Here is a 27,750-nt window from a genome sequence, read left to right on the forward strand (position 1 = left end):
GTGTGTGTGGGTGGCAGTGTGGCAGTGTGGCAGTGTGTGTGTGTGTGTGTGTGTGTGTGTGTGGGTGTGTGTGTGTGTGTGGCAGTGTCAATTTTCAACATGAGAATGTGTTGCTCACCGACTGGTGTCAAAATGGGGTCAGACGGTGTGTTTGTGTTACGGCAGGAAAATGGAAAAAGGATTAAGAGGAAAGAGAGAGAGAGACAGAGAGACAGAGAGAGAGAGGATGGATGGAGGGAGAGGAAGACAGACAGATAGGAGGAAAGATATATATATATATCACTGGCAGATACAGAGAGACCCTCCCTCTGCTTAGTAATCAAATACAGACAAACACACAGACAGACACTGACTGTTGAACAGGTATGCTGTTGTTATGTACATCTGATGATACAAATTGGGAGGCATGGCTTACAGATGTTTGGGTTGTTTTTGTTGGGGGTGGGTACTGGAAAACTCTCTGGACCCTGCTGTGTGTGTGTGGGGGGGGGGGTGAGTGAGTGTGTGTGTGTGTGTGTGTGTGTGTGTGTGTGTGTGTGTGTGTGTGTGTGTGTGTGTGTGTGTGTGTGTGTGTGTGTGTGTGTTTCATAGAGCTAGCTTTCCTCTGCCCTAGGTGAAGGAAGATGGAGGCTAGTCTGGAGCGTAATTTTCCATGACTGTGCCTGAGAGCGAGAGAGCAAGAGAGGGAAAGAGAGAGAGAGAGAGAGAGAGAGAGAGAGAGATAATTTGAATTTGAATTTGAATTTGAGAGAGGGAGAGAGAGACTGACAAACAAAGCGGTGGTTTTCTGGTTGGCACTCGGTTGCTTTTTGACTGGGTTCCAAGTGCTGATTTTTTACAGCTAGCCATTTCCTGTTGGCACGCTAGAAGAAACAAACTCAAGACATATGCACACACACACATTCAAACACACAGATGCACACAAATAGACACATGCACACCAACGGATGGACACACGAGGCCATGCATAACACAATGACGTCGCCTGTCCTTTCAAGATCCAGGAAAAAAATATATATTTATTTTGATGGCTGTCATGTGTGCGAATTGTATGATTGAAAAAAAGTGTTTTGTGAGAAATGGAGTCTACTTGTCCAAACAATCCCCTAAAATGAAAATGTTAATATAATATTACATGCATTCATTGATAATGAGAATATCCTGCCCCTCCAATTGGCGTCATCTTCGAATCTCGAGTTTGTTGTCCCTCTTAGCTTCTTTCTGTGTTCCTTTGTTGTAAATGTTTGTGATGCTACTTGTAGAACCTATTCTGTTCCCATCCCATTCACAACAACAGGTTTATGGCATTTGGTCATCTATTCTTAACGGTGCAGTGCAGCTAGAATTATATGATTTTATTTGACTTACTATTTGCCATTTGAAAAAAAAAAAGAGGATTATACTATATGTAATTCAGGAGCAGGTAAGGGGTAAGGCATCTCAAGGATGTCTTCAGGTAGACTGAGGACACGGCGGATCTTGTGACACTACATAAGGTTCATACGTTAAAAAAAAGTCCATGCATGGTTGAGCGTATTTCATTACCGAGACACAGTTTCTCACCATTCTTGTTTTGCACCACATAACCCGCAGAGGCACCGCAGCTACGTTGGGGAGTTAAGCAGCTGTGGGCGGAGTTTCATTCAGGCCATCGGGAACGAAGGGAACTTAAGATTGGAATGGGTAACAGGAAGCATTTGTATTCTATACAACAGACTGTTGGGGAGAGGGTAAGGCCATGTGGTGTGGATAGTGTGGGGGGGGTCATACTGGCCAGGATGAGGTTGGGGCCTTGTGGTTTTGGGGTGCTGGTGTTTAAGCATCTAGATGGGTTATGGTGCTTGGGTAATGAGTGTGGGATGCTTGGTCCACACACACACAGACACACTACTGCACCCACTACTGCACTGCACCAGGTGTATGAAGTAGAGTGGGATTATTGTTTGGCTCTTTGGCAGCTGTTGGTGTGACCGCCCTCTCAAGCTGTTGTGCTTTGCTGTCGACGTATCAGCGATGAAGGCTTTAGTTTTAGGATTCCTCAACACCACAGGATTGTTTAAAAGGGTGTGTTTTTATTTTTGCACATTTTAATGTTTTATTTTATGAATCCCTGTAGTACTGACCTCCGAACCTGTGTGTGGCAGCAATGTGCCCGGCGGCGTTCTAGGCTCCCTTTATATTTGGAACCAGAAGTAGGAGGAGGAAGTACACTAAGCAATCCAGGTTGTTTTTGTTCTGGCGGTTGGTTTCCCATGAAGACAACCTGCCCACCCGTTTTGGGACAACTCGGGTTAAACAGCCAACAATTGAATTGAGTTGGCCAACGGACTCTGATTCGACACGTTTTTCGAACAAGGCCAACACCCACAAACTGGTACGGCATACTGGCCCCGCGATGGTGTTTTTTTGGCGTTCGCACACACAGCAGGCCAACACCAAACCGCCTCCTCTTATGAGTGCATTGTTTGTTGTTGAGGTGTCAGTCAGCCGATGGAGTGTAGTAAAGTCTCTTTGGAAGGTGACTCACGTCAAGTCCTGAAGCACGCCGGATGGTGTCAGGCCTCGCAGGCCCGCCTCACCTCTGCACCATGTGAGGTATTTCCTTTTGAATTATATTTGACTTGAGGGAAGGCAATTATTCATTTCTACTTTGGGAAGTACATGGAGTGGTCTTTACTTTGTTTCGTGCTTTAAGGACACATGAACTGTTCGCTTCCTTTGCTTTGAGCCTGTTTAATAAATAGCCATTGTGTTGTGCCAGTTTAGCTTTGTGTTTAATGTAATCCTTTCATTGCAATGACTCCCCCTTCACTTTGTTGTAGCAGGTTTTTAGTTTTATTAAGCTGACTGTTACCATCTACCCTGCCCTGTCATTATATCATGGCCCCCGACAGGTGGTCTACACCTGAGCCTTGATAAAAGCAGGTAGGACCCCCTGGAGTGATGCCCACAGAGGGTCCCACCTGTTTTAGTTCAGGTCACACAGGTCTCACCCTTAATAAATGGCGATAACTGAGAGGCATCACTTGTGTACATGTGAACCTAGCAAGTGTTAGCGCTGCTGCTTGTTCTGACATGGTGTCCCTTTCAGTACGTCCCCATCCCCCCCCTACCCCCCTTCCCTCTGGCTTAGGCAGGGCCCCATGGAGCAGTCCTGTCCCAGCTTGCAGTTCTCTTCCCCAGGCCGCCACGCTTTGTTTCCATGCAGGAATGCGCTGTTGAGAAAGCACTGCCCCGCCACAAGCCCTTACTCCCCCTTCCCTCCCACTCCCATCCCCAAAGAGCCATAATCAGATCCAGCCCTGTTGGATCTCTCTCTCTCTCTCTCTCTCTCTCTCTCTCTCTCTCTCTCTCTCTCTCTCTCTCATGCCCCCGCCCCCCCCCGGCTCCACGTCCCTTTGGTACCTATCCATCTTTCTCTCGTTTTATACTTTCCCCAATGTTTTTATCACTCTTTCATCTCCCTTTTTGCTCAAACTTCCAATTTGTATTGGTCTATTTATTTAGCTATCTCACTCAGTCTTCCTCACTCTGTGTCCATTACTCTGTGTCTCTTCCCGTGTGTTTGTTATTCTCTTTCCATCTATGGAATAGAGCAGGCAAGCTGATCACAAACGCCTACATGCTAAGAGCCTCCCAAAGCACAAGCACATATTAACTCACAGAAATGAGAAAGGACATCCTCATAGTCCAGCCCTCAGTAAATCAACCCCAAATCATTTATATGCGTTTCCTTTTTTTCTTTGTTGCCATTTGACACCCCGGGAGGATCTGTTTTTAGTTCCATTACCGTTGTAGAGTGTATCTTATGATGTGTTTGGTGGTTGCTATAGTTTTTGACACATTTCTTTTTATGGATAGTTCTGTGTTCAAGAAAAGGGTATTTTTTTCTGTTTGTCATTTTGTGCATGCACAGGCCAAATATTGTCTTGGTTCATTCAGTCAAAAAGAATACCTTTCCCCTGGCCAGACAGCTAAAATTGCAACAGTGTATGGATGTTAGTTCAAATGTTTTTGCAATAGCGTTTTGGCTGAGGACTTAAATGTTTGAGCTTGGCTGACGATAAATATGTTTTTAATAGTATGACATATTTCATGTTAGCAAACAATATTGCGAAAACATGAGATTTGAGTTAGGCAAACTGACAATATACAGTATATCCTCTTAAATAGTTTTTGGAACATGAGTAGTTGCTCATGTAAATAACTATAATTGTGAGCTAGGGTTATGATTAGGGCTAGCCGTGTGTGTGTGTGTGTGTGTGTGTGTGTGTGTGTGTGTGTGTGTGTTTAACTATACTTCATGTAGCAATCATAGCTCTTGAAAGAACATTCAGCAGAACGTGTGAAACAATGACCTCAGCGCCTCTCCTTCCCATAGTAAATATCCGGTATCTTCCTGCGTGTGACTCAGACTCCTCAGCCTTGACCGTTCTCCTCTCTCTATCTGCAGGTCTTACCCGTCCGACCTGCAGTGTCTCTCCCTACCTCTCTCTGAGATTGCCTTGAGTGAGGTCTGACAGATGATGTGCCATAAAGCCCTCCGCTTTTCACACCTCCCTTCCCTGTCGTTCTTGCCCTCTCTTACTCTGTCTTTGTTTTCCTCAGTAAAGTGTTTCTCCTTGGCTGTTTTTCTGACTTTAATAAACTGTTGGATCCCTCACCACTCATAAAACCACAGCTTTGATTGCACAAGATGAGTGCCTTACAAACCCTGGGCAGGCGAAAGGTGTTTTTAATAATTACTTATTATATGTGTTTTCGGAATCAGAAACATCTGCAGCAAAGCTAAGCAAGAGCTGCCTATAACATTCCCAAAATAGGAGTGACGCACGTTCTCTCGGACGGACACACACACACACACACACACACACACACACACACACACACACACACACACACACGCACACACACACACACACACACACACAGGGAAAGACACTACACTGGACCATTGTGAGTCCCAGTCTATTTAAGGAATGTTTTTTTTTTGGTTGGCCACAGCAGCGGAAATGAATATCAAATGTAGTTCTGCTCTCATAAATCAAAACCGTTTGCTGCTGCATTCCGACTGTTTTCTTGCCCCCACCTAGTTTAGGTTAGAGTCGGTCCGTAAGGCCCGTGTGTATTGCACTCGGACTCAAAGCTTGACTCTTAACCTGCGCTGCTGGCTCAGGTGATATGGAGGGGGGGGGGGGGGCTCAGAGTGTCAGTGCTTGCCATGATTCCGCTTCACAGCAAGTCATCTCATATTGTATATGATGGATCCCTGGATTGCAGTGATCCACAAAAGGAATACAAACCATATGGGCTGGAATTATGTCTGGGGAAGAGGCAGACTGACAAGATATCAGGATATAAGGGGGACATCAGGAGGGGATTCTCTTTCATTCTTTCATATATATATATACATATATATATATATATATATCCCATACTCCATATGTGTTCCTCTTTTTTTCTCGACAAATACAGCTGACTAAGCTAGACATGGACATGTGCCAGTCATTACATTGGGCGGGGGAGGGGAGGAACATTGCGTGCAGGTTAAAGCAGGAGACACACACACACACACACACACACACACACACACACACACACACACACCCCGGGACTTCACTGCGGGGGCGAGTGAGATCCAAAGGGTCGGTATCCCAACCTCTGCCCTGTAGGATTAGTGTGGATCAAACGCCAGCCCAGCCTCTCCCGAGCCCCACGCCGGGGCCAAAGCAACACACGCGCTCCACACTGGGCCCGGCACAAAGGCCCTCCGCCCCGCTGTTGGTCTAAGGGATCTAGCAGGGTGGAGGCTGCAGAGGCAGGGTTTGGGAGGGCTCGCTTTCAGCTTTCGATAGCTGCGGCGGCGGGCGAGGGAGCCCACACAGCCAGGGAGACGGAGGTGGAGGTGGAGGGATGGATGAGAGGGGTAGGTGTTCTGTTGTTGTGGTAGAGCTTGGAATGTGAGGGTGGATTGAAGGGGGGGGGGGGGGGGGGGGAGGGCCTTGCTGTCGGGGACGTCCCAAAATGCTGCGGTTAATCCGGAGGGCCCGACGGGGACGCATAGACAGACACACAGACAGGCGTGCTGACTGACTGACTGACAGACTTTGTGTTCCCATGAAGGAACAAAAGTCACTCGTTGCCGCTCCACTGTGAAGAGCCGTGCGGTTCAGACTCCTCTCCATGCCGTGCTGAGGCTCCAGCGCCTGTTCAACACATGCGAGATCACACACACACACACACACACACAGACACAGACACACACACACACACCCTGGGCCTGCTCTAGCTTATTAAGCGCATACGATTTACAGCTGATACGGATCCATAATTGGGGGTTTTACAGAGTGATAATGCTGCGGTGTCAGCTCGGTGCTCTGTAATTAAATGCTCAGCCCCAGTGTCTGTGTGTGCACGCAACACCGGCAGAGCATGTGTAAGTGTGTAGTGATTGTCAGTGTTTTTTTTGACTGTGTGATTGCATTTCTGACACTATATGAATGTGTTCAAATGTATGTGAACGTAGTTGTTCATGATAATGTATTTGTATTTGTGTGTGTGTGTGTGTGTGTGTGTGTGTGTGTGTGTGTGTGTATGTGTGTGTGTGTGTGTGTGTGTGCAATATTCCAGTGGTTCTGCACGCTCTCCTGGCCCTGAATGAAGCAAAAACAACCATTGGTACTGGAAGGAGTGATGTCAACCTTACACACACGCACACGTGCACACACAATCACACTCTCTGGATCAGACGCTTCAAACACAATTACAACATAGCAGACTGCCATGGCTGTCGCTACATAAAAATGCACACACACAACCACACACACACACACAACCACACACACACACACACACAGACTAACCTATACATATATAAACACACCCGGCTTCCTTCACTTTGCTCCTCAAGGTCTCCTTGCCCCGCTGCAGTGAGTGAGACATGCTGAATAGACACATTCATAGCCTGTCTGGGGAAACATAACAAGGAAAGAAAGCAAAGAAAACACCATTAGGGGACAAGTTGAATGGCACCTGCCCCGGGGCCCCGCCACAGCATGTTGGGGTCTGTGTCGGGGCCCTGCAGCAAGTGTTATCAGAGTTCAGAGCTTTCCCCTGGAAGGTGTGGTTGGAATTATAGAACAGTATGTATAGAGAAACGCCCATATATCTGCGTTCACGGTAAGGCTATATACATTGAGGGAAAGATGGATGAGAAACAGGTCCACGCTGTGTGTGTGTGTGTGTGTGTGTGTGTGTGTGTGTGTGTGTGTGTGTGTGTGTGTGTGTGTGTGTGTGTGTGTGTGTGTGTGTGTGTGTGTGTGTGTGTGTGTGTGTGTGTCTAAATAATGCATACATGTTATGCATGCTTTTTTAATAAAAGTCGCTGGGGGATAAGAGAGGCATGAAATGTAAGGAGAGGAAAGAAAATGGACGGAGAAAAAATGAAGGGAGAGGAAAGGAAATGGAAAGTGGAAAGGAATGGAGAGAAGAACAGAGGTGAGGATAAATCAAATAAATAAGCGAAAAAAGGAAAGGAAAGAAAAGTATGGAACCGAAACAGCGACATGAAACAAAGAGAGAGAAAGAAAGAAAGGCGATGTGAAACTAGACGTCATTACAGAAGTGGTCTTCGCTGTCTGTCGAGGAGAGGGACAGAGAACCAGTGCAGCTGCTTCCCTCCGTGTCTCTCTCTTGTCTTTCTGTGCGCTGTGGAAACCACAGCCATCCAGGAGAGGTGGTGCTGGGGGTGGGGGGGGGGGGGGGGGGGGGGGTGGGTGGAGTGGTGCTGGTTGGTGGCGGTGCTGGTGGAGGAGGAGGGCAGACTTTTTCCCATGCTCGGAAGAGGGGCAGAGTATAAAGGGGAGTCTGTTCAGTGCTCCCTGCTCTCTGCCAGTATCTCCATCCTCATCTCTTTGAACCAGGCAGGCTGTGTCAGCACCCCCCCCCCCACCACCCTGCACCCCCCTGGCCCTGGCTCACCACCATGCTGGCCTTATGAGGATGCTGTGTGTGTGTGTGTGTGTGTGGCTCTCTGTGTCAAGTGCAGAACGTCCAGACTGACACACGCACGCACACGCACACGCACACACACACACACACACGCAGCCACTATCAGACTGCATGATTTTCCTGGCCCCCGGATGTACTGGATATCAGTTGTGTCGAGGGAGGGGCTGTGGGGGGGAATGGGGCAGGTACATACTCACAAAGACACCCAACGGCACGCCATCGCACTGTCCCCTTCCTCGGTGAGGTCATTACTCCTCTCTGTTAACATGGCCGTCGCCGTCTGCCTCATGCTGTTATGGTTAAGTCTGGACAGAGCGGTACAGCGGTTGCACAATCTGGCCGCAGAATGATACACACTGGGATCGTGATGAAGTGCACCTGCGTGTGATGGGGATGATGATGTTGATAATGATGATGGTGATGATCATCTTGTTTGTTGTAGCAACGAACCAATAAATGCACATGGGACAGGAAGTCAGGGGTATTGTAGTGTGTGTGTGTGTGTGTGTGTGTGTGTGTGTGTGTGTGTGTGTGTGTTCCCCTGGGACTGATGCAGATGTTTCAAAGGTTGGGTTGTATGTGTGTTCTGTGTGTTCGCAATTGACACGCTTAAATCATTAGGTGTTTTTTGTCATTGTTTTTTGTTTGTTTGTTGTCTGTTGTTTTCAAGGCGTGATTCCCTACAGTCCAAGGCTCATTCACATATTGCTCAGCCTCCATGGGCAGAGATTGGGATAGATAAATGAAAAACAATAATTTAACCTGTCAGAACAAATACTTGGAAGGTGTTTCTGAAGTCACTCAATGTACCACATTGCTTGCACGATTCTTTGCTCAAATGGTTTTGTTGTGGAAATATTTTTATAAAGCTATTACTTTGCTTGCAACAGGGCCTGGATTAACATAATTCCATAATTCCATAAGAAGTTACACAAGAAATTCTACAAAGTTCCTTAGAATGTTCTCAACTGCAATTCCTCCTAAAAATATTCCTGGGAACTTGATTTTCTTATTACCTTACCTGTTAACTGATTTCATTCCATTCTTACAAACTTTTTTGAACTAGTCTCACTTTTGGGCGATCGTTCTGCAATCCCTATTGTAAATAATTTATATCCTGAGAACTGTAAAGTTTAAATATTTGATGAACAAGAATAAACATGTTTTTTCTATAAAGTAATAATAATAACAATAATATCATGTGAAATTGAATCAGTGAGTAGCAACATGTTATATTGGAAAAAAAAAAGTATGTGGGCAATTCAAGCATTCATATAGATATACAACTTTTCAATGTGAGAACTTAAGACAATCTGTTTAAGAATTACAATTATTCTTAATTTTCTTAAGAAATTATCTTAGGAGAATGATACTCAAGCTTTATCGGAATAGCAGTTTGTCTTAAAGTTTTTTATAAATAAAATCCCCAAAAAACTGTTCTTAATACACACTGCCACACAAGTACACAAACAAACATACACACGACAGTGTGTGTCTCTCTCTGACAGCACCAACTTCTGGCTCAGCTTCTGCTGGTGTGCTGCCGGGCAAAATGACATCACTTCCTCATTGGTAACCTGACAGGCACTCCATCAGCAGCACTGCCGCAGGGAATTAGAGAGCTTGGGGAGGAAAATATAAAAAAATAACACAATAATGATAATAATTATACCTTCACACATTGTGAGCAAAGCCCAAGGGCCTCACTACATAACCGCTCTGGCCTGTCAGACTGCTAGCTAGCGAGCTAACACTCTACCTAACCAGAGACAGATGAGAATCATATCTTGTGACACAAAGTTCTGTGTTAAGCAGCAGAATCGTGTGTGTGTGTGTGTGTGTGTGTGTGTGTGTGTGTGTGTGTGTGTGTGTGTTTTCGTAGTGCTAAAATGGCACCTTGTAAAGCAGCACTTGTGGATCCCCAAGTCTGTTGGGCTGTAACAGTTCCTTTTTCAATACATACTTGAAGCTAAATGTTAAAAAGTGTGTGTGTGTGTGTGTGTGTGTGTGTGTGTGTGTGTGTGTGTGTGTGTGTGTGTGTGTGTGTGTGTGTGTGTGTGTGTGTGTGTGTGTGTGTGTGTGTGTGTGTGTGTGCGTGCGTGCGTGCGTGCGTGCGTGCGTGTGTGTGTGTGTGTGTTCTACTGATGGCTGGTTAACAAGAGGGGGTGATTGATGTACCTGCGAATGAGCACTTGTGGCCTCAGGCCAGATTACAGCATGGCTTGGAGAACAGGCCCGACCACAACACTCAACCAAACTCATCACCACAGCGTTTTCAACCCCTGTTCTTGCCTCAGGTCTCTCCACCTCTCTTTGCTCTCCTTCTACTCTCTTTGTCCATGTGTTTCCCAATGACTGCGTTTGACTAACCACGATGGCCAACCAATCCTGTGTTCATCACGTTTTCATCATAAACTCTCTCCCCCTCTCTCGTCACACTCAATCCACCCAAGATGAGTCCATCACCCAAAAATGAGATGGCTGAACATGCTGTTTATCCAAGTAATTGCGTAACATCAGTCTCGTTCATCCAAACATGCGCTGAACACTTTTAGCTGCTCAGACAAAGGAATGTGTCAGCGGATATGAACCCAAGTCTTTGTCCAACAATTGAAGTGCATTTGTTCTCACATGATTTAAATTCAATATGCGTATTATTACTCACATTAATATGTCTGTTTGTAATGCTGAGCCTCCTGAGGGTATTGAGGGGTAGTTTGACCACTAGGTTATGTAACCAAGCACTGTCAACCACCACCAATGGACAGATCATTTTTACAGTAACAACTATCTATCGTTTCTGGCCTACCTGTCTATCATTTCTAGTCTCTGCTCCATGAAAAGATCCTACTGAAATTCATGTGTTTCTTGCATATTTGCTATCAGACGTTGCTTATTGTCTTAAACCTCTGAAGGACAAATGCATCCCGTAGTCCGTGGACAGGTTAGGAACAGAACACCTGCCTGATCCCTCCAGCGTCGGAGCAGTGAGGGAACAAGGAGAGAGGGGGGCCGGAGGTCACAGTATCGGTGGAGAGACTGAAGGCTCTCTCCTCCTCTAGACGTGTCAGGAAAGGTGCATCATGTGTTTATGAGGATATAACCATTAAGATGGTGTGATGGTGGGGATTTGTGTATTGCATGCGTGTACAAATGTGTGCATGTTCTTTGTGCATGTGTGGCAACGTATCCTATGTGTGTGTGTGTGTGTGTGTGTGTGTGTGTGTGTGTGTGTGTGTGTGTGTGTGTGTGTGTGTGTGTGCACAGGCGTCAGTTTGGTTTGAAATGTGCTGGGGACAGAGACGCATTCGAAAGTGCATTTTCAGAAGTGCTGGGTACAATGAGGATGCACTCTTTTTCTCTTTAGTGCAGGTAATGAAAGGTTCTCAAAGACGGCATACCCATGTAGCTTACTAATGAATAAAATGTATACAAAAAACTGATCCAACGTTTTACGAAGAAAGCGTTTCCAAAAAGCATTGGACATAGGCTATGACCCACTATGTTGTGCTCCATGTACCCAATTTTGACAACGTGACATGACATGACTAAGCTACCAACATGAACAAAGAGGAGCTAGGAAAGGAAATTAAGTTTAAGTTGTGTTTAAGTTGTGAAGGCAAACGTGTGGCTACACACAGCACTACAAATGTCTTCAAGATTGAAAAAGCAAAAACTATTTGTTGCACAGCTGAACGCTATATCACATCATGAGCTGGCTGTTCTCAATTCACAACACGCATCCATCCAATCTACATCAGGCATTCTGACCAAAACTCATGCACACCCCACCACAATTATTCCACTAATTACTCCACTATCGTCATCTCCACTATACCCAACAACACTGTACAAACGCAAACCGTGGATAAGTTAGGCTACTTGGTGGCTATGGCTAACATCAATTGCAAGAGTTAAAACAGCCGACCACTTGAGTGCAAAAAACACAAAAGACCTCGCCATAGCACCAGCAAATCTGAAGCAATAAATATCGCGTCTTACCTTTATTTATTTGGCAGTGGTCTGCAGATGCATCCCGTGGTGTAGCCTACCACAGGGTTTGAATTATATTTTCATCTTTAAGGGGGTCTCTCTATTTCATAAAAGTTGGCGCAACGCGCACATAGCCTTACCATGCGCAAAAGCGCCGGTATTCATAACCTCTTCTTTAAGTTCTACCTTAACATTTCTCGTGTTTCCCGAAAGGTTCTTTGCTACGAATCTCTTTTGTACGTCGTTCGTTGGTAAGGTTGGTCTGAAGCTCTCATACAACCTTCTTAGCTCTATTGTAGTGATGATTCAGCTCCTAACGCTAGTCTCCTCCACTGTAGCCTACAGTAGCCTTTAGAAATCCTTGTTGCGCATGTTCATTCCAAGTTTGCATCCGTAGCCAATTGAGGCCAAATGAAACGGCATGTTTGAATTAAGGATATTGTCTCGGCTGTTTATCTTTATTTTAGGCCGTGGGTACAGCAGGCAAGGTCTAACCCTAAATTAAGGAAATGATACTGGGAAACGAATAAACCATTATAAGCAACGAGTGAAATTAATAAGCGATCAAAATACTTTTTCAACCACCGCCTCTTTCCCTTGACATTTCGTTTTCACCTGACATAGCTTATGCAACAGATGTAAGGCAACCTGGTCTCACAGGAATCCATGAAATTAGTCGGTCTACATCCCGTATAGTAGCCTATATTTTCATTTAATGTCTTCAATGATAAGATACCGCACAGGGCATTGTTTAAGATTCAATTACAATACCACATATGGCAGACACCTTCAGATATGAGAGACCCCCTCAGATTTTTGACTTTGTTGCCTTTATGGGAGCCAGTCCTCACTTAATGGGAGCTAGTGGGGCATACACTTTGAGGGTGTACTTTTGACTGTACTTTCACCAAAGTCAACTGTATTATAATCAAAGAGGCAACGATTATCTTCAAGTCTAATCCAATAGTGCTTTCTTTAACACATTTCAGTGTTGAGAGACACATCATCTGTGAATCCTTTAATAACAAGTATGTAGCATTGTAACCTATTTGCCACATATAGCTTGTGGAATATCTTGATACAATCAACCGCATTGAGAAAGACCAGTTAACTATACCCTTGCTTTGGCCATGGCATAGCATAAAGTTTTGCAAAGAGTACCAGGATTATGAAATGATGCACAATATCCGCACGAAAACATGTGTATAATATATTATTTCATAATACTGGCACTCTGAACAGTGCCTTGACCATAAATGTTACAATCAACAGAACACGGTCGTTACTCTGGAGTGCAAACGTTGTGTAGCAATAACATCTGGGTCACTGTCCTACAAGCATCCTTCTCCCCATTATTATTCTCCCAGATATCACATACTACATACAAGAATACAGAGTTATGATGGGTAGAGTAGGTCATGTTCTGTTTGTTTCTTTTGCACAGTGAAATCCTCTCGATGGAGGCTTTAATATAAACAGTGTGCTGCTTGGTAAAACCTCTCTCTGCCTCGGTGCTCTTCTCCAGTTGCTTTCTGGTGAGGTCATGCTAACTGCATCTGGCTCGCAAGTGCTCCTCGGAGAGAACATGGAGCGGGCTCCCCCTCCCCTCCCCCCACCTCCCCCTCTCCCATGTGTCCTCCCACGCAGCGCTCTCTCCGATTAATCAGCTCTGTTCTGTTCCCTCTGACAGACAATTATGTGATCATTAGACAGGCATTTTGACACCATGTTGAATGTGTTTGTAAATAATGTGCGTGTGTGTGTGTGTGGGGGGGGGGGGGGGGGGCCTGACTTTACTCTACTTACTCTGACAATCTTTTGAATTCTTCAAATACACAATATACACACATACACATAATATACACAATTCTCAACACATGCACATAATGCACACACACACACACACACACACACACATACACACACACACACACACACACACACACATAAACATACGTCATTGTATTATCATTCAAACATCCGGCAGAGCCAATCATATTCCAATGTTCAAATAATAGGAGGAAGCCCAACCAACCCGAAGCATTGACAGCAGCGACCTCTATTGGAGTGATAATGTACAGCAATTTGTTTATTTTCCTTAATTTATTACTGAGTAATTTTTGGTACACATTTAAACCTATTTCTTTCTGGCTTATGTCACATTATTTAAAATAAAGAACTAATGATAGTCAGCTATAATAACTATGAATAGCTGAACTGATAATGACTAACCTGTTATTTACATTATAATGTGTTTTATATACATTTATTACATATATTTGTATTATTTTGTTTATATATTTAGACATAAAATATTTGTCTATGTCTGATAAACATAACAGATTACGCATTCTCAGAAAATAATAACTAATGGTTATGAGATTGTTTTTTTCCAAGAAATGTGGGGAATGATGGAGCAAAAAGGATCGATGGAGAAATACTGCCTCCTATCGATATTAATGATAAACTACTATTTTAGCTTAACCAGTAATTCATAGTTATTGTCTCGATCTAACGATTTATATTTTCATTTGAATAGCTTGAAGCAAATTAATAGTTGCTTTATTATTTGGGAATTAAATATGTATCCATACAACAATTTATCAATATTAGAGAGTGTATATTTAAAACAGAAGAAGGAAAGGACTCCAATTTTACAAAACACAATAACGTAACGTTACAAACTTAAACAATGAATCAAGTAATTTAACAATATCCCGGCATATCATCATGTTTAACAATTAATAGGATACAATGTGCTGTAAGAGAACGCTAAAAATGGCAATGACAGAGTACATTTTACTCGTATTTATTCTCTGCAACTTTGTGAGATAATGCGTTTGGATTATTAGCGTCAGCTATGTAACAGACACTGTTTAAAATGGCAATGATTAAAAGGTAGTAATGATCGATGTTGCTAAAAACTCTGCTCCAGGTGAGGCTCGAACTCACAACCTCGGCATTGCTCTACATTGTACTGTCATATAAGTACCGCGCGCTAACCGATTGCGCCACTGGAGCTTCGCTGAAAGCCGGTCAAAATTAGCTTTATGAATCATGTATATGTTAAAGTATCGCAACAATATTAAATACAAGTTACTATTAACAACTTCTTAAGCGTGAACATATAGCGTTGGAGTTGGACGCCAATGTTGTATATTTAACATATTCTACAACATGAATTATCTTAATCTGTTGATCGCAGTTGATGACAACACATCATTGCCTAACGTTACATCGTCTATTATAATGTAAAGATGACACTAGGGACACTCGGCATGAAAGTAGGGGGACAATAAATATAAAAATACACCCATTAATCATTGTTTGTTTAACGGCCCATCAATGAGAATAAACTAGAATACCTTTATTTGATGTGCGTTCGTAGCCCATGAAAACTGTGTGTGTGTGTGTGTGTGTGTGTGTGTGTGTGTGTGTGTGTGTGTGTGTGTGTGTGTGTGTGTGTGTGTGTGTGTGTGTGTGTGTGTGTGTGTGTGTGTGTGTGTGTGACAGTCCCACTCGGTAACCGGGTCCACGGTAATCTTTGATCTATGTGTACCAAAGCCCTTCCCCCTTGCAGAACTTCTGCATTCTGGAATGTGGTTGTTACTATGGTAGAAAGAATATCGCGGCTTCAAGGAACATCTTGCCCAAATGTTTGATACCAGTGTGTGCCGTGATCTTTTCAAGGATGAGGCTACAGTTGAGGTTACCGTTTATTCAAGTAAGTACAGTCTGGCAAGCGGCTACAGTAGGTCCATGTACACAGGGAGATTCAAACCACAGACGTCTAATGAGCCGTTCCAATTGTCCACCAAAAATGCATTAGACACTGTCAGATTTCTGAATTTAAATAAAGAAACAGGCACATATAGTGATATTGTTATTAATTATTTCAATGCATGTTTTATTGTTTAAACAAATATTGGTTATACAATATATTCATGTCAGTTTAATGTAGCCTACAATATATTCATGTCAGTTTGATCAGGGTTATTTTTGTTTACGTTTTTTTCATACAGGGCGGGAAGATAAGTGTATGCTAATGAGGAATGGGAGTGGCCCGTTGTTTAGAGCGTTGTGATTGGCCAAGGACATGTCGGGGGAAGCCACACAAGGGGACTATCCAAACCAACTCAGGCGTTGATGTTACTTCATGCAAGTGGTAATAAACCTTTCAAACCTAGTCCTTCTCGACCCCTCATTTTGTTGCACCGCGTTGTTGTGAGTCTCAATCATGTCTGAGGGTCCTCTTTTTGTCAACGTGAACAAATGGATCTTGGAGAATGAGAAGGAGTTTCTCCCACCAGTATGCAACAAACTAATGTGGGTAAAGTCTGTTTCACTTCCTTATTGCAATGTAATGGATGACCAAACCTGATAGTAGCACATTGTTTATAAGGATGTGACACATGAAATGACTTTCTGGCACTTTCTCAATCATTTTATGAATATTAAATTGGGCTTAGGCCTACTTTGCTTTCTGTTGAAACATGTCAATGTTGTATCTCAACGCTAATAATTAACAGCAGGGTCCAACGTTAGCGTTGTGTGAAGGTTGAGTCGATGAACAATTCAATATGTAATGACCTCGCCTCTCTGTGACCCAGGCACAATCAGCAGCTGACCGTCATGTTCGTTGGAGGGCCCAACACCAGAAAAGACTATCACATCGAGGAAGGAGAGGAGGTGAGAGAGAGGGCCTCGAGAACCACTCTCCGCAAGAGACACTTTCAGCTCAGTCACGGCTCTCACTCAATGGCTCAAGATTCACAGGGCGTTATTAGCATAGAAAATTATTTTTCTTTGCCAAAGCACAACTTGTAAAACAAGATCCAACTAAAGATAAAATAATCAATAAAAAAGTGATATGAAAAGTATTCAATCAATTAAATTATCTAGTCCTATCTCTCTTGCTTTCTCTCCAAAAGAGATCACATGACACGATTTCCCTGAAACAGAATGTTGCAAATGTTGACTTAAGTCTGTTCAAACAGTCCCTTCAATCAGTCAATAACCTGATTCGCCCAAACTATGACTATGAATGAGACATCCAGGTAGACATTAAAATGCACCCAAAACATTAGATGCCTCTGATAAGAACATTCTACTGTCATTCTCTTCGTTGTTAAGTATAGGTATTAAGTTGTTGATTGTTTTTTTTATTTTATTTACATCATTAAATAAATGAAATAAAATTATTACAAATACTGTACACATAAAGTACACACAGATTGTAGGCCTATAATATAATAGGCATAGGTTATTATCAGTGTGGGACAGTATGCCTCAGCCTTTTATAGCCTTCGGATTTTGTTATCATATAAAGATATAATGGCCACTTCAATCCAGTTAATAAACACCAGCAATTCTGAATTATTTAATCTGCACACTGACATCACATTCATTGATGTGTTGATGACACTTGACAATAGAATTTAGATTAAGTAGATTTCCTTTACCAACCTATAATTCTTCTCTCATTAAGACGGTTGGTTTAACAATTTACTCAAGATATTTAATGCACTAATCACCAGAGGGGATCGCACTAATCTGAACAACATTTATGACCCTCAAACAAAAGCTTGTTTGTCTCAAACAAAATAGGCAGAAGTATTTTTTATCTCTGGTCTCTTTATTTCTGTCTTACCAGATCTTCTACCAGCTGAAAGGAGATATGTGTCTGAAGGTAGTTGAAAATGGAAAACACAAGGATGTGCACATCAAAGAAGGACAGGTGAGTGGGTGCGTGCATGTGATGGGTGGTTGGTTGGGTGGGTGTGTGGCCTGTGTGTTTGGTTGGGTGAGTTCATGTGTGGTTGGATGCGTGCATGGGTGGTTGGGTGGGTGCTTGTGTGGTTGGGTGCGTTCATGTGTGGTCGGGTGTGTGTGTGGCGTGTGTGTGTTTGGTTGGGTGTGTGCATGTGTGGTTGGGTGCGTGCATGTGTATTTGGTTGGGTGTGTGCATGTGTGGTTGGGTGCGTGCATGTGTATTTGGTTGGGTGTGTGCATGTGTGGTTGGGTGCGTGCGTGCATGTGTGGTTGGGTGCGTGCATGCATGTGTGGTTGGGTTTCGGTGCTACTCCTGACCTGATGAATCACAAATCAAAATCTTAATTCAAAAAGTTTCCCAGCATATTTCACAACATCCTGATTCAAATATCTGTAAGCAATTACAACTAAATCAGCAATATTATGATGATATTAGTTTAGTCTAAAAACTACCACATTTTGGGTACATTCGTACCGGCATCCAATCGAATGGTAGGCTGTTCTCATGCCCATATTTAGATGTTCCTGCTGCCGGCCCGTATCCCCCATTCCCCCCAGAGAGAAGCCAACACCGTAGGACTGGTGGTGGAGAGGATGCGGCTACCCACTGAGATGGACTGCCTGAGGTGAGCCACCTGCAAAGACCATGACCCTATCTGAGACTGGGTGATACCATGCATTTTCTATCTGACAGCAACAATAACAATAACAACATGTCATAATACTATCACTATTACGATGTGTTTGCCAATTGACCTGACAAATATGATATCCAATATCATACTCAGTAGTATTTCATAAAATATGACTTATATTCAAGGATGTTGGAATTTTAAGTGGTTAACACGTATTTTGTGGTTTCAGGTACTTTGTTGATGACTCCACAGACATTCTGTTTGAGAGGTGGTTCCACTGTCAGAACCTAGGAACGCAACTGGTGCCTGTGATAAAGGAGTAAGACCCATTTCAACGTTGACTGTTCACCTTGTTTTTGACAGTATCCCTAAGAACCAAGAGAAAGTGCACCTATCTAACATAGCACCTGACTCCCTCAGGTTCTTTGCCTCAAAACAGCACAAAACAGGAAAACCTGATCCAAGTGAGTTATTTGAAATTTGATCAAATTAATCTTCTCTTAAATCTGCTCTTGATTAAAAAGAGGCTCCACTGTAACACAAGTGTGTGTGTGTGTGTGTGTGTGTGTGTGTGTGTGTGTGTGTGTGTGTGTGTGTGTGTGTGTGTGTGTGTGTGTGTGTGTGTGTGTGTGTGTGTGTGTGTGTGTGTGTGTGTGTGTGTGTGCCGAACAGACGAGATCGTCCGGCAGCCTCCGTTCCCCATGAACACCATGAACGTGATGTCCCCATTCTGTTTCAAGGACTGGCTTGATAAACAGAGGGTCCCCCTCGCCACTGGGGGCCACATAGACATGTTTGGAGCGCAGTTCGAGACCGAGGTCACCCGTGGTCAACTAAACCCTCCTGTTTTTAATTATTAATTTGATTCCTACATGTATACATCTCTTTATTGGCCTCACAAAGCCAGCCTTAGAAAACAATCATCAGGATATTCCTCACCCACGACCACCAACGTCCCTTGATAGAGGTGTGTATCAAAGTTCTCATTATAAATGCTGTTTATTGTGTTCCCCGCAGGTGATTCTGTATGGAGCCGGGCAGACAGAGCTGTGTACAAAACAAAGTGATGCATGGATTTGGCAGCAGGTGCGTGAATCACATCCATGTTTCCATCTCTTGCTATATAAGGTCACCAATAACAACCATGCTGGCCGCTGTTGTTTTATCCCAGAGGGATATAACAATGTTATCTATCTATCTATACAATCCCTAAACTGTAAACCTTTTATCTTGCTGTGTTTATTATTCTCTTTCTTTCTCTTTCTCTTTCGTGTGTGTCTTCCCAGGAGGGCTCATCTACAGTAACGATAGACAATCAGGAATTTTCTCTTTCTTCTGGAGACAGTCTACTTATTCCGGCGCAGAGCCAGTAAGTGGGACATGAAATATATGTGTGCGTGTTGGCTGGCGTGCGCGTGCACGCATTCATGTCTGCATGTCTGGGTGCTTTTAGCACTGAAATCATAAATGATGCACTATTAATATTTTATTGAGATGTATGAAATATTTCTAAGTGTATTTTTTTCTGCTGTAGGTATCGATGGCTGAGAGAAAAGGGCACTGTGGCCTTGTTCGTGGTTCAGAATCCAGAGAGGAAAAGACACTGATCCGTTTCTCTTCTTTCACAAACACTCAAGCACACACATCCAAATCTATACGTTATGATCCTATCATTTCACTGCTTGAATTTTAGGATGGATGTGGTAGTACTCTAAGAGGAATTGCAATTGATTTATATTACCTAATTTCTATTTCAATTCATGGTTGTGTTAAAATTAAACTTTTAATTATTAGTCATATATTTGCCATTTCAAATAACTAGGATTACATATAATGTATGCATAAAGTACAAACAGATTGTAGGCCTATAAAAAAATAATAATAGGCATAGGTTACTATCAGTGAAGGACAGTATGCCTCTGTTTTTTAGAGCCTTCAGATTTTGTTCTGTTAGTTATATAAAGGGTTAGTTATAATTAGGTTAGGTATAATCAAATTATTATTATATTTGCTATCCCAAATAATGTGAGAGTAAGCCTAATGTGAAAAGAAAATAAGTGAGTTCTTCTGAACTGGGATAAAAATCACATTCCTCGCAAGGCCCATGCCTGTATTAATCAGGAGATCATCAGATAACAGTTATAATATCATCAGATAATACTTGGATTTGTTACATAAACATCGTCTTACCAATTTGTGCATAGTTGTGTTTATTATGTATAAATGATAAAAATAAATGTTGACAGCTTAACACTAGAATTAATTAATTAAATGAATGAATCAGTAGTTGACCATTATCTTGGATGTCCAAAGTACAACTGAAATTACCCCTACTTCCCTTTCTAGTATAGGTCCCTCTATTTGCTTTTCATCACATCCGCTCAAGTTTGTATTTAAAGTCTTAATCTTGAATTAAGGAAAGTGGAGGCACATTGTAGATCTGAATGCCTTTCTTTTAACGGCTTTTACCCAGTGCATTTCCATGGGTCCATGGTATTTCCAAAATAAAAAGTTAAATTAAAAAAAGTTTATTTTCCTGAAGGCTGTTGCCCTGCAGCCCGATATATACACACAGAAAATGAATGCAGTTTTGATATTTTATACTTTTGTATAATATTCCCAATTTAGAAAAAATAACATTTATTTATAAACATTGTCGGTGCCGTTAAAATAGCATTTATAATCGTTTACTACTTTTACGGCACCGACAATCCAAAAAGCCAGTCGAAACTAGATGGAAAATGTGTATAGTTCAAAACGTGACGCAGCTTTTACTTCTTCACCACCTACAGAGTGTGTTATGTACAATCGTTCAAAAACCCCATGTTATTTCACATAGACATTTGACCGAGGGAACCAGAGCCTCGGAGGCGGGACTTATTCTTCAAAGTGTGACATATTTTAGCCGTAATATTCTCACATAGCCACAGGGAGCAGCACCGAGCACATATAATAGTTAAGAGGTAATATTCTCTCATAGTCACAAGGGGGCAGCACTGAGCACATATAGTTAAGAGGTAATATCCACTCATAGCCACAGGAAGCAGCACCAAGCACATGGAGTAAAGCTGCAACACTTGCAAATAGTCAAGAGAGGGCAACAACGGACACACAGATGAAGTGGGCAGCTTTAAACGTTGTAGAAGAAGCCTACTTTTACCTGACTATTTAAGCAGCATTCTAACTTGGAGGAGAGAATCTCTTGGGCAGTAGATATAAAACTTAGAGACGCTCCGCACGCTATATACACATTCCTCTCCTTTTGTTTCATAGACAATAGACCAAAACCTTCACCAAATAAAGTGAGTTAAATGCGATCCTGTCTCGGCGGCCTTTCCTGGATTAAAAAGAACATAACAAAAGGACTATGTATTGTGGTCCATTTCTGCCTCAACTACTTTAACTTATGTACTCAGTTGAAGAGCAAACTCTATGAAGTATCATTAAAAGTTATTATACACTTCTGTAGTTCTGAAGTACTTTAAGTCTTAGTACTCTAATGCCGCTTTTCCACCGACAGTACCAGTTCAACTCGCCGCGACTTAGCGCGGCACGACTCGGTTTGGTTCCAGGCAAGTCGCGTTTCCATCTAGAAAAGTACCTCTTCAATGTGGGCGAGTCGTAGAAAATAACCTCTCCAACATGGGCGGGTCGTCATTAGGTTTTAATCCTGGGAGACAGGATTCCCGGGAAATCTGAATCTGATCAAGACTATTTCCTGATTCCCGGGAAAGGTTATGATGGGAAATAAAATAAAAAGCGCAATGACTGCGCGTCTATTGTTGTCATACGGTAACGTTGATCGAGGCGAAACTCGAGCCCTGGGAAAGGAACGACACAAAAACAAAACAGCGAAACGCTGTTCCGTGTCCCCCTCGGGAGCGGGTCCGTTGACTCCAACCACGCCGGACACACACAACCACCCGGTACCAGGTACCAGGTACTTTTTTTGCCAATGGAAACGCAAAAAAACGCGGGTCGAGTCGAGGTGAGTCGAGCTGGTACTGTCGGTGGAAAAGCGGCATAAGAGGAATTGCAATTGATTTATATTACCTGTACTGCCGTCCCTGCACGTTAGGTACTTCTTGTACATTATCACAGATATAACAGTAAGCCAAACTAAGGTACAGCACTACACTTGAGCCAGGGTCAGAGCGTCTTGCTCCCTTTATTTCCTTTCTTAAATGGTGGAATACCAAGAGTGAAACTGCAAATAGAAACAACACAAAACCTTAGTTTCCTTTACAGCATGTCGCTAATAAACAGTATTGAATTATGCTATTAAAGCTATAGCTAAAGAACTACTCGCCAAAAGTGAGCCCGCCCATAGTAACAATAGGCTAATACACCATCGTTGCTAGCGTAAGCAACGCACACTTTACATTAGCTCATTATTAACTTCTTGTAAATAAACAGCACATTTTTAGTGTGCTAGACATTACATATTCATCTTCATCCATAAAAAGTACTGCATTATAAACGTACAGCCATTGCTTTCATGAGTGTGAGAAGGGAAGAGAAGATTCACAGAGTGACCGACTGTCTTTCTTACTGCTGGCTGCTACGGTTGCAGCAAGTATAAACATCACGTAGCCTACTATCACACTTCAAAATAAAAGTCCAGTTCTCAGCATGTAAGTATTACTGTGTGTGTGTGTGTGTGTGTGTGTGTGTGTGTGTGTGTGTGTGTGTGTGTGTGTGTGTGTGTGTGTGTGTGTGTGTGTGTGTTTTCTTTCACAGATTTTCTTACCATAAGTTTGAACTATTACATTCATTAAATAATTTAAGTGCATTTAAGTTTGAACACACAATTCTGAGGGCAGAACATTACCTAATTAATATTTAAATTCATGGTTCAGTTAACATTTTACTTTTAAAAATCACATTCCTCGCAAGGCTCATGCCTGTTTTAATCAGGAGATCATCAGATAACATTGAAATCATAAATGCGGGTGTCAAGGTGTGGTTTCCTGAGCAAACCAAATGATCATGAAATCTAACGTGTATGTACTTGGATTTGTCTTACCAATTCGTGCATAGTTGTGTTTATTATGTATAAATTATAAAAAAAGATATGTTGACAGCTTAACAGTAGAATTAATTAATTAAATGAATGAATCAGTAGTTGACCATTATCTTGGATGTCCAAAGTACAACTGAAAAGACCCCTACTTCCCTTTCTAGTAGAGGTCCCTCTATTTGCTTTTCATCACATCCGCTCAAGTTTGTATTTAAAGTCTTAATCTTGAATTAAGGAAAGTGGAGGCACATTGTAGATCTGAATGCCTTTCTTTTAACGGCTTTTACCCAGTACATTTCCATGGGTCCATGGTATTTCCGAAATAAAAAATAGATTTCCAGTGCAGTCTTAAACGCGGGTGTGGTTTACAAATTATCATGAAATCAAACCTGTGTGGACTTGAATTTGTAATGTAAGCAGTGTCTTACCAATACTGCATGATTGTGTTTATGTAAATTCTAGAGGGGATAGAGGGCCTAACATGAAGCCCACTCAAACACTATGAAACTTGGTTTTACAGGTTAACAAAAATGATTTATTGAGAAAGGAATAACAATTCCAAAATAAGTAAACATCAGGGTGAGCCTGGGCCAAAATAACAAACATAAGTCTTACCTTAAAACAAAAATAGTCTTTCTAGTTCAAACCAAAAGCCTTACTTTTCAACAAAACAGGAGAAAAATGGGAAAACAAAATCACCTAAATAGTCAAAAATGGCTGACCAATGGTCACAGCGGCAACAAACAACACAAAACCCAAACAAACAGGCAGCGGAATTGTAGTTAGATCCTAGAACAAGTTAGACACCAGCATAAGTAAGACACAAGTGTAAGTAAGACACACAAACATTCAGCTTGATGGTGCATTCGGCCTGCTGGCATTTGGCCTGGAATAGGTGGAACTGACGAGCCTTTAACCGGTGGCTTGGCCCTCGTTGCCAAGCCTCCACCAATCAGTACAGTCCAGAGTCCTGAACGGCCTTTTTGTAGTCCTAAAAATAAAGGACAGAGAGAAGGAGAGAAAAAAACAGAAAGGAGAAAATCCACAATCCCACAAATACCTTGGAACGTAACAGTGCCATATGCCACCCCAGTGGCAGCACAACTGGACAACAAGTAAACACAGCTTCAACCCCAGAGTATGGCCTTAAAGAAACTGAATTGGGCTCACTATCTCTTGAATACAGATACATACAACACAATTATTTACACTAATAATATTTGTATTATGACAATGCCCCTACGACACGACCAATCAGTCCACAAGGTCTGGTCCCGCTTCACGGCTCCAGCCTGAATCTCAGAGTGTTCCGTATCACGTGTTTCTCTGCAATCAGCGACGCCACAGCCCAGGGCAGCGCGTACTCAAGAGTCACCAGCCCCGCCAGGTTATAGCGGTACCCAGAGTAGTCCCAGGGGCAGGCCCCCAGGAGCCTCAGAAACGAGCACACAGATGAAGTGAGCAGGTTTAAACGTTGTAGAAGAAGCCTACCTTTACCTCACTATATAAGCATGACTTGAACTTTTAGGAGACAGAATCTCTTGGGCGGCGTATCGTAGATATAAAGCAGACGCTCCGCGCGTGTTACATACTATTCCTCTCCTTTTGTTTCATAGACTATAGACAATAGACCAAAACCTTTACCAAATAAAGTGAGTTAAAAGCGATCCTGTCTCGGCGGCCTTTCCTGGATTAAAACAATTATAACAAACTCATCTATAAACTAACTGTTGAAATTTAAACAACAATCAAACTTCAAAAACAACTATAGATGCCAGTGAAATCCTAGATGTGGGTGTGGTTTCCTATGCAAAACAAATTCTCATGAAATCCAACCTGTGTGTACTTGAATTTGCTACGTAAGCATTGTCTTACAACTATGTAGATTGGATGGATTCCAGACGCAGAAATAGACCTCGACCTCATTGCAGAAAAAATCCTAACTGCTCCTCATAACTTAAGTTAGAGACTCAAAGATAGGAAAAATCCTAACTTCCTATTACAGACACAGTCCCTAACCTGTTGGTCATTTCCTATCTTATCTTTAGCCTCCTAACTTATCTTAACTTAGGTAATCCTAACTGTTCTGTCAATCCGATTTTTTTGATCGGCAATCGTCAGATTATGTCTGTTTCTGCACTCAAAATGTACACGAGATAGAACGTCTTACTTTTAATGTTAACAGAGACTGTTGACATTAACAGTGCCATATGCCACCCCAGTGGCAGCACAACTGGACAACGGCGTATGGCCTTAAAGAAACTGAATTGGGCTCACTATCTCTTGAATACAAATGCATACAACACAATTATTTACACTAATAACATTTGTATTATGACAATGCCCCTACGACACGACCAATCAGTCCACAAGGTCTGGTCCCGCTTCACGGCTCCAGCCTGAATCTCAGAGTGTTCCGTATCACGTGTTTCTCTGCAATCAGCGACGCCACAGCCCAGGGCAGCGCGTACTCAAGAGTCACCAGCCCCGCCAGGTTATAGCGGTACCCGGAGTAGTCCCAGGGGCAGGCCCCCAGGAGCCTCAGAAACGAGCACACAGATGAAGTGAGCAGGTTTAAACGTTGTAGAAGAAGCCTACCTTTACCTCACTATATAAGCATGACTTGAACTTTTAGGAGACAGAATCTCTTGGGCGGCGTATCGTAGATATAAAGCAGACGCTCCGCGCGTGTTACATACTATTCCTCTCCTTTTGTTTCATAGACTATAGACAATAGACCAAAACCTTTACCAAATAAAGTGAGTTAAAAGCGATCCTGTCTCGGCGGCCTTTCCTGGATTAAAACAATTATAACAAACTCATCTATAAACTAACTGTTGAAATTTAAACAACAATCAAACTTCAAAAACAACTATAGATGCCAGTGAAATCCTAGATGTGGGTGTGGTTTCCTATGCAAAACAAATTCTCATGAAATCCAACCTGTGTGTACTTGAATTTGCTACGTAAGCATTGTCTTACAACTATGTAGATTGGATGGATTCCAGACGCAGAAATAGACCTCGACCTCATTGCAGAAAAAATCCTAACTGCTCCTCATAACTTAAGTTAGAGACTCAAAGATAGGAAAAATCCTAACTTCCTATTACAGACACAGTCCCTAACCTGTTGGTCATTTCCTATCTTATCTTTAGCCTCCTAACTTATCTTAACTTAGGTAATCCTAACTGTTCTGTCAATCCGATTTTTTTGATCGGCAATCGTCAGATTATGTCTGTTTCTGCACTCAAAATGTACACGAGATAGAACGTCTTACTTTTAATGTTAACAGAGACTGTTGACATTAACAGTGCCATATGCCACCCCAGTGGCAGCACAACTGGACAACGGCGTATGGCCTTAAAGAAACTGAATTGGGCTCACTATCTCTTGAATACAAATGCATACAACACAATTATTTACACTAATAACATTTGTATTATGACAATGCCCCTACGACACGACCAATCAGTCCACAAGGTCTGGTCCCGCTTCACGGCTCCAGCCTGAATCTCAGAGTGTTCTGTATCACGTGTTTCTCTGCAATCAGCGACGCCACAGCCCAGGGCAGCGCGTACTCAAGAGTCACCAGCCCCGCCAGGTTATAGCGGTACCCGGAGTAGTCCCAGGGGCAGGCCCTCAGGAGCCTCAGCCCCAGGCCCCAGCTGAACTCCCACAGGTAGATGAACAGGGTGTAGGCCACCAGGCGCATCGCCAGCGGCCAGCGGCGGGCCAGCAGCACAGCACTCAGCCTCTCCATCAGGAAGAGGGCCGAGGCGTACATGGGCAGGGCCCACAAGCTGCTGTGTCCGGCCAGTCTCCTGTCCCGGGTGTCGTACCAGTCACATGCGGCCGTGAAGGCCACCTCGCAGAGGCAGCCATGCAGGGCGTAGATGTAGAAACGGGCCAATCGGGAGAGAGGCTGGAGGCTGGAGCTGTTTGCTGTTGGCTCTGCTGGTGTGTTAGCATTCCCACTGGATCCTGTCACAGGAACATAGGTGATATTTTATAGGTAGGAAATCACAATCTTAGTCATTTGTTCAGTTTCCAGAAACTGATCAATGATAACTGAAAGTAGAGGTGTGGGGAGCCGCCAAAGTAGCCGCCAAAGTAACCCAGACAGCTGCCCCTGCAGACCAGGAGGAAGAGAGGCAGACAGATATTCATAAGCAAAGCCCGGTAGAGTGAGGCGGACCCAGCATGGCATAGCCGGGCGTGAAAATTACAGTGAACATTTATTGTATGTTTATAGTTGTTAAAGGCCATAACATATTAAATGAATGTGTCGTACAAATGAATGTCAATAATGCACATAGTTGT

General features: G+C 42.9%; 2 protein-coding genes, 1 long non-coding RNA gene and 1 other non-coding gene across 4 annotated transcripts; 1 reads left to right on the forward strand and 3 right to left on the reverse strand.

The window, feature by feature from the left end:
• Positions 1-14,930: 14,930 nt before the first annotated feature.
• Positions 14,931-15,024, reverse strand: AC3HAE_020817 (transfer RNA isoleucine (anticodon UAU)). The gene is made up of 2 exons: positions 14,987-15,024; positions 14,931-14,966 (listed from the first exon to the last, which is right to left on the reverse strand). It is a non-coding gene; the product is annotated as a tRNA-Ile (tRNA).
• A 1,120-nt stretch (positions 15,025-16,144) lies between these two features.
• On the forward strand, positions 16,145-20,696 carry haao (3-hydroxyanthranilate 3,4-dioxygenase). The gene is made up of 10 exons (XM_084470324.1): positions 16,145-16,329; positions 16,614-16,692; positions 17,657-17,740; positions 18,295-18,401; positions 18,640-18,729; positions 18,831-18,874; positions 19,083-19,228; positions 19,428-19,496; positions 19,697-19,779; positions 19,945-20,696. Exons 1-10 carry the CDS (start codon positions 16,241-16,243, stop codon positions 20,015-20,017), a joined length of 864 nt encoding a protein of 287 aa, XP_084326450.1. The 5' UTR covers positions 16,145-16,240; the 3' UTR covers positions 20,018-20,696.
• Positions 20,697-23,942: 3,246 nt separating this feature from the next.
• LOC311350872 lies at positions 23,943-27,414 on the reverse strand. The gene is made up of 2 exons (XR_014636698.1): positions 27,270-27,414; positions 23,943-24,421 (listed from the first exon to the last, which is right to left on the reverse strand). It is a non-coding gene; the product is annotated as an uncharacterized lncRNA (long non-coding RNA).
• Positions 26,782-27,347, reverse strand: tmem229b (transmembrane protein 229B). Its single transcript, XM_084470964.1, has one exon. It carries the CDS (start codon positions 27,212-27,214, stop codon positions 26,924-26,926), a length of 291 nt encoding a protein of 96 aa, XP_084327090.1. The 5' UTR covers positions 27,215-27,347; the 3' UTR covers positions 26,782-26,923.
• Positions 27,415-27,750: the final 336 nt, after the last annotated feature.

The sequence above is a fragment of the Micromesistius poutassou genome (genome assembly GCF_964030765.1).
Source record: "Micromesistius poutassou genome assembly, chromosome: 7".
Classification (NCBI taxonomy): domain Eukaryota; kingdom Metazoa; phylum Chordata; class Actinopteri; order Gadiformes; family Gadidae; genus Micromesistius; species Micromesistius poutassou.

Bases quoted from the DNA above. Each gene is read 5' to 3' on its own strand.
- haao (XM_084470324.1), top strand. From the start codon at position 16,241: ATGTCTGAGGGTCCTCTTTTTGTCAACGTGAACAAATGGATCTTGGAG. The intron at 16,693-17,656 runs GTGAGAGAGAGG...CTGTCTTACCAG, and splicing joins ACATCGAGGAAGGAGAGGAG to ATCTTCTACCAGCTGAAAGG. The intron at 19,780-19,944 runs GTAAGTGGGACA...TTTCTGCTGTAG, and splicing joins CTTATTCCGGCGCAGAGCCA to GTATCGATGGCTGAGAGAAA.
- tmem229b (XM_084470964.1), bottom strand. From the start codon at position 27,214: ATGTACGCCTCGGCCCTCTTCCTGATGGAGAGGCTGAGTGCTGTGCTG.